We start from the raw sequence: 15,545 nt of genomic DNA on the forward strand, positions 1-15,545 counted from the left end.
GCTATATCTGACTTAGTGACAGTGTAGGGCTGCACACTACTGTATGCAAATAACATCATATTGAAATTATATAGGCACATTTATGTGATTTTAGTTGGAATGGTCATTTTTGCTTTTCATTTTCACATAAAAAATATATAAAATCAATATGACTTGGTTGGTCTTTAACCAAACAAACATGTCCCTTTCTTGATAATAATACTGGTTGGTCAGGGTACCTCTGTGGCAACACAACACTAATGGTGCTGACAATGCACAACAATGTTGTGAAACATTTGAACTTTATGAAGACAAAAAAAAAATGCAGCTCTTGCGATCTAGATTATCTCCCCCCAATAATAACCTGCTGTTATTGTGTGTTTAGCTGTATTGAAATTCAATATAAGCCATCAAAGAGAGAACTCAGAACTCAGAGTCATCCGCCCCATGTAAACTGAGTATACTTATTGTAAATTGTTATATTTTTATTTTATATTTATTTTTATTTTATTTTATTTTATATTTTATCCTTACATTTTTATTTTCATTCTTTTCTGTCTTTTTTTTCTTTTCTTTTTTTTAAATCTTATTTAATTCTATTCTTATTCTGCTTTTTATTTTAGTGATATCTATATATCTTGACTGCTTTCCTTACTATTCAGGAGTTGTTTTTTTTGCAACAAATAAAAAAATTTCCTCTGGGAATCAATAAAATAATTCGGATTCTGATGAACACCTGGTGAAAAGAGACAAAGCGCAAAAGCTGCCTGCTAAAATAAGGCGAAGCTGCATAGAGGAAATACCCCAGAAACCCTCAACCATAAGCACTATCAGAGTAACATCAGCTTTCAAAATACTGTCAAACTCTTAAACGGGAACTGTGTTTTTTTTTAAAGTTTCAAGATAAAGTAGAAAAAAAAAAAAAGAAATCCAGAAAAGGAAAAAAAGCCCAGTCAGAGGAAAAATAAGAAAACGATATCCACAGCGCTGATAGGAGGACCCTGCAGCAGGTGGGTGGAGCTACTTGGAGGAGGAGAGGGTGGAGGCATGGAAAGAGTCAGGAAGGTTCTTGGCGTACTCCACCAGCTCATAGGAATCTCTGATGTCTGTCAGGCCGAACCAGAAGACAGTCCACACCCCGTTAACAAAGCTCCCGTCGCAGTGCTTGAAGTACCTGGGCGGACAGACAGAGACACAGAGTCAAAAGCTGTTACAACACTAGCTGGTTTTATTCTGCTTATTTCATCGTGATAATTTGGGTTATTTGATGTGGGCTCTTGTGCGTTATTCATCTATCGTCAATGTATCAACAGCAATAGATACAGATCAGTGTGCACTAAAATTTAAGAAGCAGCAGGAGCGCCAGCACAAAAGCAGAAGGGGTCAGCAGAAAGAAACACAAACGTTTCAGCCATCAGCTGTTTCAGCGCTGTAAAAACTCTGTTGAAATAGTTTTTGCTATAAATAAATAATTTATTTGAAATAAAAGTCAAAAATAATTTGATAATGTGTTTCATAGGATAAATCATGTGCTGATTTACATATTACAACAAGGTTCACCACTTGTGTGCTGCTAGAGTGGATTTCGTTGATGCACTGTAAAAAAACAAAGAAAAACAAAACACTTGTAGCTGGTACTACTTGCATTAATTTCATGCAACTTCCTGTGCAATAAATTGATGCAAACATAGTTTTCATAGCCTCACTTGTGGACAGGGATTTTTTAAAGTGTTTCCAGAACTTACCTTGTGTGTTTAACTCATTGAGTGCCGCGCTCCTTTCCAAAGTTTTAGTCAAGTGTACCGGCAATTTAGACCATTTTTGACTTTTTATGTAGAGCCATAGTGTATTCTATATTATTGCCACCAACACATACTGTAGCTCAATTGAAAGGTTTAACTTTATGCTTCAAATGACCACAAACCGTTTGTTTCTACGTGCCTCCGTTCCTGAGAAAAGTCAAGCTAAACATGGCTGGGTTTCACCAAAATCCCTGCTTTTTTTCTAGAAAAGGAGATAAAGCGTCTTTTATGAAAGGTGCTCTGTTTGTGTCTGTCGCTCTTCTGACACTCGCATTTCTGGATCAAAGGGCTCGTGTAAGATAAATATATACAACAAATGTTGTTCTATTCACAAAACCACCATCGGGGGCGGGGGGGGCGCCACTAAACAACAATAACACAGACGCACCGTGCCGTGTCACAGCCTCTCGCCGCGGAACGTGAGGGTCTGTCGGCCACAGCGGCTCGCGAACACCGGTCCCGCCGGTGGTCGCGGTCCGTCTGTGGTACGGGTCGGTGACGGCGGTCTGCTTTGGCCCAGAGACCATCAGATTTTACCGCGGAAGGACTTTGGGGAGGACACGGTGTTGCTCCAGATGAAGACCGGGCGGGACAGTCGGCTGAGAGCTTCCTGTTTCTGCTCCGAGCTGCTGGAGCAGCAGAGCAGCTGCGCTGCATCTGCATCATAGACTGTAAAAAGAATGGACGTAGCGTCCGTGACGTCACCCATTGGTTTGGAGGAGTCTGTTTTGTGCCGCTACTACGGGGGTTTGAGCTGCGCCATGTTGGATTCTACTTGCCATATTTGGAGCGGTGCGGCCGTTGGCCGGCCGAGAGCCCGCCCACTGGCCTCGTAGCAGCGGTCGCCGGACCTGTCACTCAACGGTTCTGCGCCCTAATTGGCCAGAACTTTAAACCTAATAATAGTAAAATGGTAGAGTTTAAAAAAAATTCACCCCCCTCAGAGTGTGTGCGGGGGTGGAAACTATCGATTGAGACCAAAAAAATAAAATGCACCAGGCTGTAAATATGTTTTTTTAAGCTGTAAAATCGGCTATTTTAACATGGGGCTCAATTGGAGTTGCTCCCTTCTGGAGCCAGCCCCCAGCGACAGCCCAGGGGATTGCAGTTTTTTGAACGCGGAAGTGAGCTTCACTTCTCAGACCGACAACTGCCCCCTTGATCTGCATGCAGAACTCCGTTTGCAGAAGCTGAGTTATGATAAAAACTTCCACATCATGAGCTGTCATGTGACTTTGATCGTCATCTATTTCAGTTCTCCTCGTCGTAGAGTCCCCAAATTTACATATAATGTGTATTAACACTAGAACCGCCAACATTCTAATCCCCCTTAAAACGCCACAGCGGTCTCTCAGACCGTCACGTGTAATTACATTGTTTCCAGTCGCAAACAGTTCTGTAACTGGAAAAAATAAGGTTTAATTTTTAGTAGTGTTAGTCCTTCTTCATATTACGTTGTGTTGGGGTCTTGATTGGATGTGGTTGGGGGGTTAGACTGAGTGATGTTACAGCACCGCTTGTTGCACCTACAGCACACACTTCTGCCTACAGCTGAAAGTGACGCATCTGGACACGTGTGCTGCTTTCATGTCAAGAGTCGATGTCGCTGTTCACTGGATTTTTATTTTTTCTAGGCCTGTTTGTTATCAACTCCAGTGTTTTACAGTTGTTCTACCTGGATACTACGTAGTTTAGGCTCCACGCCCACAGAAACCCGTTATTACCGGACTGGACAGCAGCCGAGATAATTAGACTATTATTACGTTATAATTCAATAATCATTATAAACGAGAGTGAGTAGGCTATATATATGGCGCTTTATATCTAACACAGGCTAATCATGATCTAGTCTGTCCTGAGCCACAAAATAAAGTTTGTGAAGTGTCTGTGTAACAGAGCTCCGCGCACCTCCGTTACACAGACAGTCCGCGCACCTCTGTTACATCTGCACGGAGCACACGTCAGCTGACAGCTGACAGATGCGTATATCTGACAGATGCAGCTTACAATTTCCTCATCACTACCTGAGCCACCAACCGACCCCCCCTCCCTCACGTCCCGATGAGTCTCCTGGACATATCCTGTATTCTCTGATTTTCCTTTTCTAACCGGCCTGTTTCATAAGCCCGTATACACCCGGTGTCTCGTTCTCTCTCTCTCTCTCTCTGTCTCTCTCTCTCTCTCCTCATATAAAAATAAATATAGCCACATAGGAAAACAATAAGTGAAAAAAAGAAGCGCGATAACGGAAAATGGAAACAATGTAATAACTGCTGTGTGATCACAGCTGGACACAGCGATCTATAACTGCCGTTTATATGCAGCGGTCTGTGGGACCGCTGCTGGCGGTCCGAGGTATAATTGCTCAGAAATCGAGTGTGTTTCATTTTAATAAGTTGTAAGCTTCAGAAACCATTAAACACATATATTTAGGAAAAGTCACGGACTGGAAGACCTGTAGGTTTAATGTAAACAAAGTAATTTACATAAGAAAAACGCAAACGGTCTGTGAGACCGTCTTGGCGGTTCTAGTGTTAAAGTGTCTATTTTCATAATTTAAAAAAAAAGCAAAAAACGAAAAATTTCGTTTTTGGCACTCAACGCATGGGAACGAAAAACGAGAAATTACGTGGTTGGCACTCAATGAGTTAATATAGACAGTGAAAATGAATTAATTTTTTGTTGTTGTTTTCGAGGCAAATGCAGAGACTGCTTGCCAAAAAACTGTCTCCAACGGAAGCACGCATCAGCGGTTTTGCATGAATTTACCTCGAAAACAACTCCGTCTGAATGTGCAGGTTACAACTTGTCCACCAGAGCGTTGTGGAGTTGTTGGATTGTGTATTTGATGAGTTTGATGAAGGAAACCAAGAAATTCCATTAGCCTCCTTACGTAGCTCTGAGCAGCTTGCAGCTCTGCTCTGCTGTTCTAAAAACAGCTTGCACCGACAATTAAAGGTAACGAATCTACTCCTAAAACTATAGGGATTATGGCAATGGGCCAATTTGCCTATAATGTTGAACTATCCCTTTAATTGTAAAGTGGCTGCATCTTCTCGCAACTTCTGAAGAGTTCAGATTAATAGACTTCAAATGGAGTGAGGCTTCTGTTAGACATGTTGTGATCCACTTTTTAACTGCCACCCACAGTGTAATGTCAGTTTGTTCCAGTGCTTTGGGTAGATCCTGCACTTTCCCAGGTCAGGTTAGAACACATTTTCGGGGAGTGTCAGAATCTGGATGATCAGGATTCCCACCTTAGGGTGAATCCCAATATCTCCACTGATCAAACATCTCTAAACTCTTGTTCTCTCTGAACATGATTTTTATTATTCGTCATTTTAAAAGGACACATTTATAACTCATCTGTGGTCTTAATACTGATTGTAAGGGGATTTGTATGAAATAATCCTGTCCTGCAGGTCTTAACAGATGCATGTGTGTCTCACCAGGGGTTGATCCTGTTGGTGGCTCTGGACCTCCAGAACAGTTTGCCCAGGTCCTGTTTGATACACTCCCACAGGATGTGGCTGGTGCCCTGGCCCTGCTTACTGCTGCTCACCACAAACTTGTCGAGGTAGGGGGTGCCACTGTTCACCGGCTCCATGGTGATGATGGCTGCAGCGCTGTAGCTGGAGGGGAAGACGGAAAACAGGTTCAAATATCTCACATTTCTACTGCTACAGCCCGTTTAGACCGGCATGCCTTTTTTTTTACACTAAGAGTGGGTGCTCATGTCCTCCGCTACCAGCTCCCTCCTGATTGGTCGGATGCCGATGATGGGCCCGGTTAGGGTAATGTTGGCTGGTTAACTGACTACTTTGCAATAACCCAGTGCTCCTGGGTTCTTCTGGATCCCAGTGACAAACCTGATAACAGTATCTTGTTACTGCCTCTGACTTCATCATCAGCGATCATTTTGCTCTAGGTACCTATTACTTATTAGATCTATATATTAACTAAATTTAAAGATTAAGGATTGGGGGGTAAACCTGAATCGTGCTGTGCTTCAATTTCCCTAGGGCTTTTGTTTGTTAATGCGATGGGACAAAAATAAACGGTCGGAGATATTATGGACATTACCACTGCACTGCTCGACCGTTTATTTTTGTAAATAGAGCATCACAACAAGGAAAAAGTGTTTGTTTCTGTGGCGGGGAGAGTAGGCGCTCTGCGATTGAATAGTAATGTCTTTCCAGGATGTTTCAGAGTTTGGCTGTCTGAGGTGAGCAAAAACACATGCAAAAACACAAAGTTTATGCTGTTTATACTGTACACTATATGAGTTCAGTGGTGTGTCATAAGGATTGCAGTCATGTACCATAGATATTTGATTGTTTTTTGAGTGTTTGTTGTGGTTGAAAGAATTGCCCCCATAGTTTAGCGTTGTCGCTATCCCTAGCGCCATCTAGCCATGTTGTAACTCCGGTTTGCCTGCATCAATTTTAGTCGCGTTTTTTGCTCCCCCTAACCCTGGGTGACCATCAGGACAACGATTTAGGGGTCAAAAATGACCAGAATTCTCCTTTAAATTAGCGTTTAATATATAATTTTGTGTGTTATACTGTTTTATTGCTGTTTTTAAACTGTATTTCATTATAACTTTGCTCTATTTTATGATTTTTTAAGTGTAAAGTGTCTTTGAGCATTTGTAAAGGTGAAACAAATAAAACCGATTATTATTTAATAACCTCTAATGTGAAATGTGTTTGATTTTTAAGGACATGGATTGAAGATATTTGAGCATGTCCTCCTAGTGGCGGCACACACCCTTCAGAGAGGTAGATGGAGTGCAGTCGTCCCTTCAGAGAGTCGATGTAGTCTCCCCTCAGAGTTTTATCAAATGACTTGTTGATGAGAACCAGCAGACGCTCCACATCGATCCCATCCAGAGAGCTGTACCTGAACACACACACACACACACGACTGGGTTCAGGTTCAGGTTCAGATTACACACGCTGGCAGCTATTGGTGACTAGTTACCGGTGTATGGGGTCTCCATTCTTAAAGAGTGTCCCAGACCCTGAGAAAAAAACCACACACAAGAAGAAACATTTATTAAAAAGGTATAATATGTAGGAACTAGAAAAAGCATTTCCAAGAATGGAAATGGTGTGACTGCTGTAAGCAGTTGAACGCTGTTGCAGAATTAGCAAATAGTGCAAGCAGTGATCACCATACAAATGTTTGACCAAGGTCAGAATCGAACCCACAACCTCATGGTCAGTAGACTTCCACTCTGCCTCTAGGCCACAGTGCACACGCAGTTGCAGAGACTGTTGTCTGTTAATGATCTGCACACTGTCAACATCAAGAAAGCTTGAGAGTCAAGCTTGAATGACTTAGAATGAAAATGTATGTGAATTTCAGGCTGAGAGCAGCAGTTTCAACATGAAGCAAGTTATCAGAAGTCAACAGAGGACAACTGGGAAAATAATTCACTATAATTGTTGTTGAGGCAAGATTTGAACCAGTAACCTTCAGGTCTCCAGACCAGCAAGCTAACCACTAGGCTACAGACAGAGACAGTATGTGAGGGGCAAAGAAAACCTTTGATAAGAGGATCACTGGCTTCTGCTTAAAAAAAAAAGTAAGGAAAGTGCAGAAATTAACCACAACAAGTAAGTAGAGGACACTTTTGTGAAAATAGTGCAAGCAGTGATGACCATACAAATGGTTGACCAAGGTAGGAATTGAACCCACAATCTCATGGTCAGAAGACTTTGACTTTGCCTCTAGGCCACAGTGTACACACTGTTGCAAAGACTGAACTCTCAGCATTGGGCTGAATGAGAGCAGAGAGCTCCCTGGCTGCATTTAAAAAATATTTTAAATTATTATCTAAGTCTCTTTGCATTTTTGACCAGAATTTTAGCCAGAAGACAAGTGTGGCTACAAAACTGGAGAAAATAATTTGTCTAGAGTTTAATTTGCAGAAAAAATTAAATATTTGAAAAAGTATAAATAGTTAAAAAGAGAAAAGTAATGCCGATAAAGTTCAAAAAAAGCTGCACGTTTTGATATATGAATTGTTGAAATAGCACAACACCTAACACACTAACCATATGGCCACAGATAACCTGAGTTACAATGAGCTTTATACTATGAGGAATCAAAGACTGTCCAATGACAGCTGAATAATTGGAATCAAAAGTCAAGCAATGATGTGAAATGATTGAGGCAGGAATCGAACCCATGACCATATGATCACTAAACCTTTACTCTGCCACTCGGCTACAGAGAGCACACTGCTTTCAAGACTGTTGTCATTCATTGTAATGTGATGATGTGCTGCAAACTGGTACGAGTAATCAAGGAGATAACAAACACCTGTAACCAATTGAAGGCGGGGGAGGAGAGCAGAATTCAACATAACATAACAAGAGTTCTTCCCTTGGATTCGAACCAGTGACCTTGGGGTTGGTAAGCAGCCACCCTAACCCCTACACTACAGTGGAGTTGTGGAGAGGAGAGGTTGAGACTTTGATGAATGTGAGATTTTTCAATGATGCTTAAAATAAAAAGAAATTAGTATAAATTAGCCACAACAAGTAAGAAGAGGACTTTTTTGTGACCTGTCACTATTTTTTGGTGAATTAAAATGAATTAAAAAGCACTTAACGGCAAGTTACAAAGTTGAGCTCCTTCTCCTGCTGTTGTGAAAAAAATGCATTGGGCTGAATGAGAGCAGAGAGCTCCCTGGCTGCATTTAAAAAATATTTTAAATTATTATCTAAGTCTCTTTGCATTTTTGACCAGAATTTTAGCCAGAAGACAAGTGTGGCTACAAAACTGGAGAAAATAATTTGTCTAGAGTTTAATTTGTGGCCATGCTGACAGTTTAGCCAGAAAAACTCTAGAATGTTTTTTTGCCTCTATCCACTCTGGCACCACTCTGGCTCTGCTCGTTAGACGCAATACACACACATTATAAAGCTGAAAAAAATCAGAAAAAGTTAAATATTTTAAAAAGTATAAATAGTTAAAAAGAGAAAAGTAATGCCGATAAAGTTAAAAAAAAGCTGCACGTTTTGATATATGAATTGTTGAAATAGCACAAAGTATGAAGGACTAGAAGAAGACCGTAAAAAGGCGGAAGAAAATGGCCAAACAGAAGAACAATAGTGTGACTGCTGGAAGCAGTCACACTAATTACCCCCATCTAGTGGTGCGGTTGCATATCGGAACGTATTCTTGATGTTGCATTCACGTGAAAGTGGGCAGACGTCAACAGACGCTGCATGTAACAGGATAAACAAGTGGTCCGCCAGCACTAGGCAAAACAATACAGGCGTGACAATATGTTTTCGTATTGTTTACGGTCTTTCTCTCATCGAGAAAAATGACATCCGGTTGGTTTGCCGACGGCCGTCTGCCTGACTGCACCTGAATGCAACATCAGTCCCTCCGTCCTTCCTCACACTACACAGTGGTGACAGTTTTAACAGGCGCTACCTCGAAAACTTTCTCCCCGAGCACGGTCACGCTGCCACTGAACGTAAAAAATGGCCTTGGTTCGGTGCATCGCCCACTTATGTATTTGTAATGACTTGTAACAACTCATTCTAAGGCACGAGAAAGCTTTCATTTGTATGCGTGTGTGATTCAGTGAAATACGTATTTATGAAAGCAATATTTGATTTTTGCTGATAAAAAGCCAAATAAGTTACATACTGGGGCTTTAAGGAATGAGTTCCAGTTAAATCACTGCTGGGTTGTTAAACCATAGGGCAAGCACCCTCTTGGGTTACACCTCAAAATAGACAGCGCCCCCATGCAAGTGTGTGTGTGTTAGCATGTGACATGAGTCAGTCGGCGGCCTCACCTCTGTGGCTGAACAGCTCCGTCAGCAGCGTGTTCGCAGAAGTGATCACTGCAGAGGACTCGGTCGGCAGCTGGTTGAGCAGTCTAGCTATGGTGGTCACTCTGTGGCGCTCGGCAGCGCTCAGCCACGTGGCCGTCGACAGACTGGGCAGGTCGCTAGGCAACGACACAGTGCCCAGTACCTGGAATACAGATTCAACATGTTCAGGAGAAGTGTATGTAGATATATGTGGAGGATACCATACATATTATACTATACTATACTAATACACATACAGTGGGGAAAATAAGTTTTTGATCCCCTGCTGATTTTTGCCCTTATTTCACCTGATCAAATGTAAATTAATTTATAACTTTTATATAATTATATTATTTCTGGATTTTTTTATTGATATTCTGTCTCTCTCTGTTAAAGCAATACTTACCTTTCTGGAACTTTTGCACATTTCTTTGTCTAAGTTAAAATGCTATTAATAATCTGATGATACATTAAAATGTAAGAGAAACCCAACAGGGTTAAAAACTCATCATTTTTTCATTCTCATATAATTCTGAGAAAAGTCTGACCAATAATATTATTCGGTCCGATTAATAAGCAGTGTTTCCCCTACCGTTCCATTGGCGGGGCGGCCCGCCCCGCCTGCACGGGCCCCCGCCCCCCATGAAAAACGGGACATCAAGGAGCCAATCGCGGTCAAAGCGGACCTGTTGGTCTGATCAAACTGTAGAGCGCTCCACCTGAAGCACCCAAGCTGCCCAAGCAACCAAACGGCGCTATTCTCCCTCTGCCATCTGATTTTTAAATACCAGCGCTCACGCCGGGTACACACCGGGCGAGGAAGCGCCGCGAATCAGATTCACCGCGGCGTGCACCTCCGCGGCCGGCTCGCGCCCTGCAGCAGTCGTTTTGGCGTCTGGTCTATTTTGTTTAATCACAAAACTGGCGATAAAAGCACCGCTGTTTCACTATTTAACTCATTATCAGCTGCGTCAGCTTTACTTTGAAAGTCCAGTGGATCAGAACGGAGCGTTTGTACGGAGGGAGAGATCAGCTGATCCGCTGCTGTTGACTTTCTCTCTGAGCGTCTCCGCCTACAGTTGTTCTCCTCACCTGCTGAGCGTCAGGAGTTCATTATAGGGATGCACATTTTGAATTTTTTTTCTGACCGATAACCGACGCTCGTTAACCGATTATTAACCGTTAACCGATAAGATTAAGAATCTTGTGGCGCACGGCCAAAAAAAAAAAAAAAAAAAAAAATTTTTTTGTTTCAATTTTTTTTTTTTTTTTTTTTTTTGCCGCTAAATACACACGTGCGCCGCGACAGCTGATCAGTGTGCTCTGTCTCAGCTGATCGCGCTCTGGAGGTTAGATCGTCCAATGTAGAACTGTTTTTATACAAAGTGCAGCCAAACACCAGGCTGAAGGAACAGCAGAGCTCCTCTGGCAGCTCCTCCGTGGAGCTGCAGGAGAGCTGCAGGTGAACAGACTGGAGAGCAGCGACGTCCTCTTTTTTTTTTTTTTTTTTTCCAGCGCCGTTGTTACAGGTGATGCACATCTATGTCCGTAGGCTACATTTATTGTCTGACCTTCCTTCATGGGGGCTGCTGCACATACTGTCAGTCCTCCTGTGTAACTTTTTGCTGCGAAATATGACTGAAGGCACGTGAACTCTGCACGTGTCGACACGCCCCCATGAGTTGACGACAGAAGGAGCTAATAAAATAAATAAATAACCGATAGTATTAATCGGTCAAAGTTCTTGTTATCGGTTAACGGTTAAACATGTGCATCCCTAGTTCATTATATATACTACAGCCTATATCTTATTTTTTATAAAGTCAGTCACCACTGAAAGAAGTTGTCCACTCACAGCAGGACAGATGGATAATCGGTAAAGTTAATAATTTCACTTAATGTGGCCATGAATAAATCAATTTCGATGTTTTGCCTGTTATATTTCAGTGTTGCCCAAACGCAAATCTTGAATAAGTCTTTGTTGTCTTTGTACAGAGACAATATGAAATTTGCTTGTAGCCACAGCACCTAAAAAACCCACTATTTTCATACGCACACTCAATAAAACACACACTCGTAGGCCTATTCTATAATTTCGATCAGTAAAATATATGAAAACAATATAAAATACTAGAGGCCAATGTGTGTGTTTGTAGCCTATTTGTGTTTATTTAATCCAAACAGAGCGCGCGAGAGATGAACACACACACCTTCACATACACCCCCCCCCCCCCCCCCCGGACTCATCGACCCCCACCCCCCCAAGACAAAACGGCTAGGGGAAACACTGATAAGATTTGACGAGCGACCAAACCTACTTAATATGTAATCACTTTGTGCACCCCTCTCCTCCTCTCCCCCCTCCCGACCAGGAAGAACGCTTATTGACAGAGCAGTAGCAGGACATGAGCAGAGGAGACTAGAGTCACAACACACAAGAAAGAAGGTTTTTGGAAATAAATAGTTTTTTAAAAGACCAATAACTGCAGCCGCAGCTGGTCGCGGAGTTTCATGTCTGATATTGTAACGTTGATACTGATCAGCCCCGAGTGATACGTAAACACAGGAAGTCACATGTGTCTATAAAGCATCCAGTGCTAACGGCTAGGCTACTGTTAGCTCTGTGCTAACGGCTAGGCTACTGTTAGCTCTGTGAGTTCTCAGCGGTCCGGACCCGGTTGAACTCCGGACCGGCGCGGCTCGACTCGGCTCGGTCTGGATTTATTTTGGCCCTGAACCAGCGCATCAGGTGGCGCTGGTCCGGCCACCAGCCCGGCTCGTTGAGAACTGTAATCTGTAACAATCACTTCCCCTGCGTCTCCAGTAGCAGTAGGCTAACAACAGTTTATTATAAAACTCATCAGTCATCATCACTGAGTCCGTTTATATGGTTTAAAACTCCGGTGTTGTGTTTGTTTGTGTTGTTCCCGTTTCACTCGCGTTCCTGTTCTGTTTACTGTTGCCATGCCAACGCATGCAGCAGGGAGGGAGGGGGCTCGTGGAGATGCGGCAGGAGGGAGAGGTGGGTGGGACTTGTGAGGGAGGTGGAGCTGTTGATTTTCAAATGTTTGTGCTGTGCTGAGTGAAATGCCAGATCGGTGAGTATTGCTTTAAAATAAACTTACCATAAAAACTATATGCCATCAATTTCTTTGTGGGGAAGCAAACCAGAAAATTCAGCAGAGGAGCAAATACTTATTTTCCTCACTATTGGATAATAAAAAACAAAATGAGTCAGTGTCCGTGCCTTGTGCTCTCGGCTGCAGACGCCTCCTGAGTTATTCAGGAACATGACTTTGTGCGGCTGCAGGGCTCGGGAAACAGCCGCCGTCACCTCCGTCGGATTCAACATCACTGAGCACCCTCGGCTGTCCCTCCCCACCGGACAGACCAACGGGATTGTCCCACAGTCCAGAGCCCACTGGAGGAGGCTGGTGTCCACAGCGACATGTGGTGGAGCACTGAAGGGAAGGAGAAGATGAGCACAGGGTCAAGGGGGAAGTAGGAGGAGACAAAGAGAAGATGAAGAATGGAAGGGAAAATGAGAAGGACAATGAGTGTTAGAAAAAAAAAACAAGATGCAAATGTGTCATTCAAAGCAGCAGCCCGTCCACTGTTAGCTCACCTCTGTTGACCTTCAGGAAAATCGGACTTGGGTAGATGAAAAGCTAACAGATTTTTTAGGCAAAACCAAATGCTGCAAGGTTGGATAGTTTGTCCAGGTGGCCGTGGTTTGGTGCGTGGCTGAGAGTGCTTGGTTGTGACATCACAAAGTTACAGAAATCTCGATGGCTCATTTTCTGAATACAGGCTGCGCGGATTTCTCTGTGGACTGAGGCTTTGATATTTTCACAGTATGGTTATAAGGCAGGTGTATGTTATATATTAAAAAACAGACTTGGACATGTACTTTTATATGTATATATTTATATTTGACCATTTCTATCTATCCATTGACAACGATACCATACATGCTACAGATAGAGTAAAGAATCTTGGTGTTGTCTTGGATCAGACCCTTTCCTTTGATTTACACATAAAAGAGGTGACACGTGTAGCATTTCTTCACCTAAGAAAGATGCCGAGGTCCTTATTCACAGCTTTGTTACATCCAGGCTTGACTACTGTAATGTCCTCTTATCAGGACTACCCAAGAAGAGCCTTCATCGATTGCAAATGGTTCAGAACACAGCAGCTTGTATTCTGTCTGGCTCATCTAGGTATGAGCACATTACGCCAGTGCTGGCCTCTCTTCATTGGCTCCCTATTCGGTTTAAAGCAGATTTTAAGATGCTTTTACTAACTTTTAAAATCCTAAATGGCTTGGCACCTTTGTACTTGAGTGACTTATTTAATGTGTATGTGCCCACACGGTCTCTACGCTCCCAAGGGAGTGTGTGTCTTTGAGTTCCGAAGGTTAGGAAGAAGACGGTTGGTGAGCGGGCCTTTTCCTATCGGGCTCCGACACTGTGGAACAATCTCCCTTCGGACATCAGGCAGGCCTGTTCGATTGGGGTTTTTAAAACAATGCTTAAGACCCACTTATTTACTGTTGCATAATAGGTCTTAGGTTTTCATTAGTAAAGTCCTGTTCTGTTTAAAAGGAATAGTTCACCCAAAATTGAAATGTCACTCATTATCTACTCACCCTCATGTGGACTAAGGGCTGGGAGAAGTTTCAGAGTCCTCTGTGCCTTCTCTGAGTTACAGGGGGTCTCGGCGTAGCAGTGCATAACCAGGGATGCAAGTACATTACAATATCACGGAAAAGTCAATTCCCAGTAGTTCAACCCCAACCAAGTATTGAGTGCATATAGATGGACATAGTTTTCAGAAGGCCAACATTTCTATATTAAAAATGCTTTAAAAAAAATTCCTTTGCAATATTTCAATTTTGGAGATACTGATTTTTAGGTCTTCACTGAATGTTACTCATAATTATTACTATTAAAATAAACTGAATAAATAAAGACATGGGATGTTTCATTCAGTGTGTAATGGACATATAGGCCTATATAATGTGTTATTTTGAATTGAACACATTCTACATCGCGGAGGCGACGTCTTTCCACTTAAGGCTTCCTTCACCTCTGAAACGTGGAGACACCTGCCTGACACAGCAACGTAGGGAACCGTGCATGTCCGCGGCGCACAGCTCCACGGACATGCACGGGGGGAAAAAACGGCGTCGCCGTCGCACCGACTGCACGCGGATATGCGCCGCTTTACATTGGAGGTAGGCTGTTATCAGTTTAATCAGAGACAACCATGAATGAGTTCGCCTCAGTTTCACGTGATTGTCACTGTCAGCCTGTTAGAAAAACATTTTACTGACCCCAGCTGAGACGCTGAGACACCCCGCCCTCAAAACAAAAACTCTTCGGATCTGAACGATTCACACAAGTCACCTAATTGGTCATGAAAAAAGCGAGTTTCGCTTTTCGGCGCGCTGTTTGCATCCCTGTATAACGGTTGCAAATGGATACCAACTGTCTTCGTAACAAAAAGACACACCAAAAAACATCCAAATACCTCCATGCTGCTCGTATGTAATGTCTGTCTTGTATTGAAGCCCCAAAATGCTAAATTGTCCCGAAAAAGCGGAAGCTTCTCGAAGGTCCTCTTATGGACATGCAGTGCTACGCCGAGACCCCCTGTAACTCAAAGAAGCCACGGATAACTCTGAAACTTCTCCCAGCCCTTAGTCGACATCAGTGGCGAACCGTGAGCACTACAGCTGGGCCTTCAGTAGTCCGATTGGCTCCGGTTCTTACATTTTTCATGTTTTAAAACAAATAAACACAAAGTCTCGGCATCTTAAGGAGGCGATGCGTGAACGGGAAGCAGACCGTGGTGCTTTTTAATCACACACTCAGACCCCGTTTGTTGCAACTTATGAAAATATAATCATGTGGGGAAAA

At 42.8% G+C, this 15,545-nt stretch overlaps 1 protein-coding gene across 1 annotated transcript in view; it reads right to left on the reverse strand.

The window, feature by feature from the left end:
• Positions 1–571: 571 nt before the first annotated feature.
• nags (N-acetylglutamate synthase) overlaps positions 572–15,545 on the reverse strand; it is a 41,132-nt gene continuing 26,158 nt past the window's right edge. Inside the window, exons 3-8 of the mRNA XM_085785058.1 lie at positions 12,872–13,085; positions 9,607–9,787; positions 6,765–6,804; positions 6,552–6,683; positions 5,231–5,413; positions 572–1,153 (exon numbers count right to left, since the gene is read on the reverse strand). Of these exons, the coding sequence (XP_085641184.1) occupies positions 1,000–1,153; positions 5,231–5,413; positions 6,552–6,683; positions 6,765–6,804; positions 9,607–9,787; positions 12,872–13,085 (904 nt within the window). The 3' untranslated portion in view covers positions 572–999. The remainder of the gene's footprint in view (positions 1,154–5,230; positions 5,414–6,551; positions 6,684–6,764; positions 6,805–9,606; positions 9,788–12,871; positions 13,086–15,545) is intronic.

Source organism: Trachurus japonicus, chromosome 8 (genome assembly GCF_045865225.1).
Source record: "Trachurus japonicus isolate A0001 chromosome 8, Traja_1.0".
In the NCBI taxonomy this organism is placed as follows: domain Eukaryota; kingdom Metazoa; phylum Chordata; class Actinopteri; order Carangiformes; family Carangidae; genus Trachurus; species Trachurus japonicus.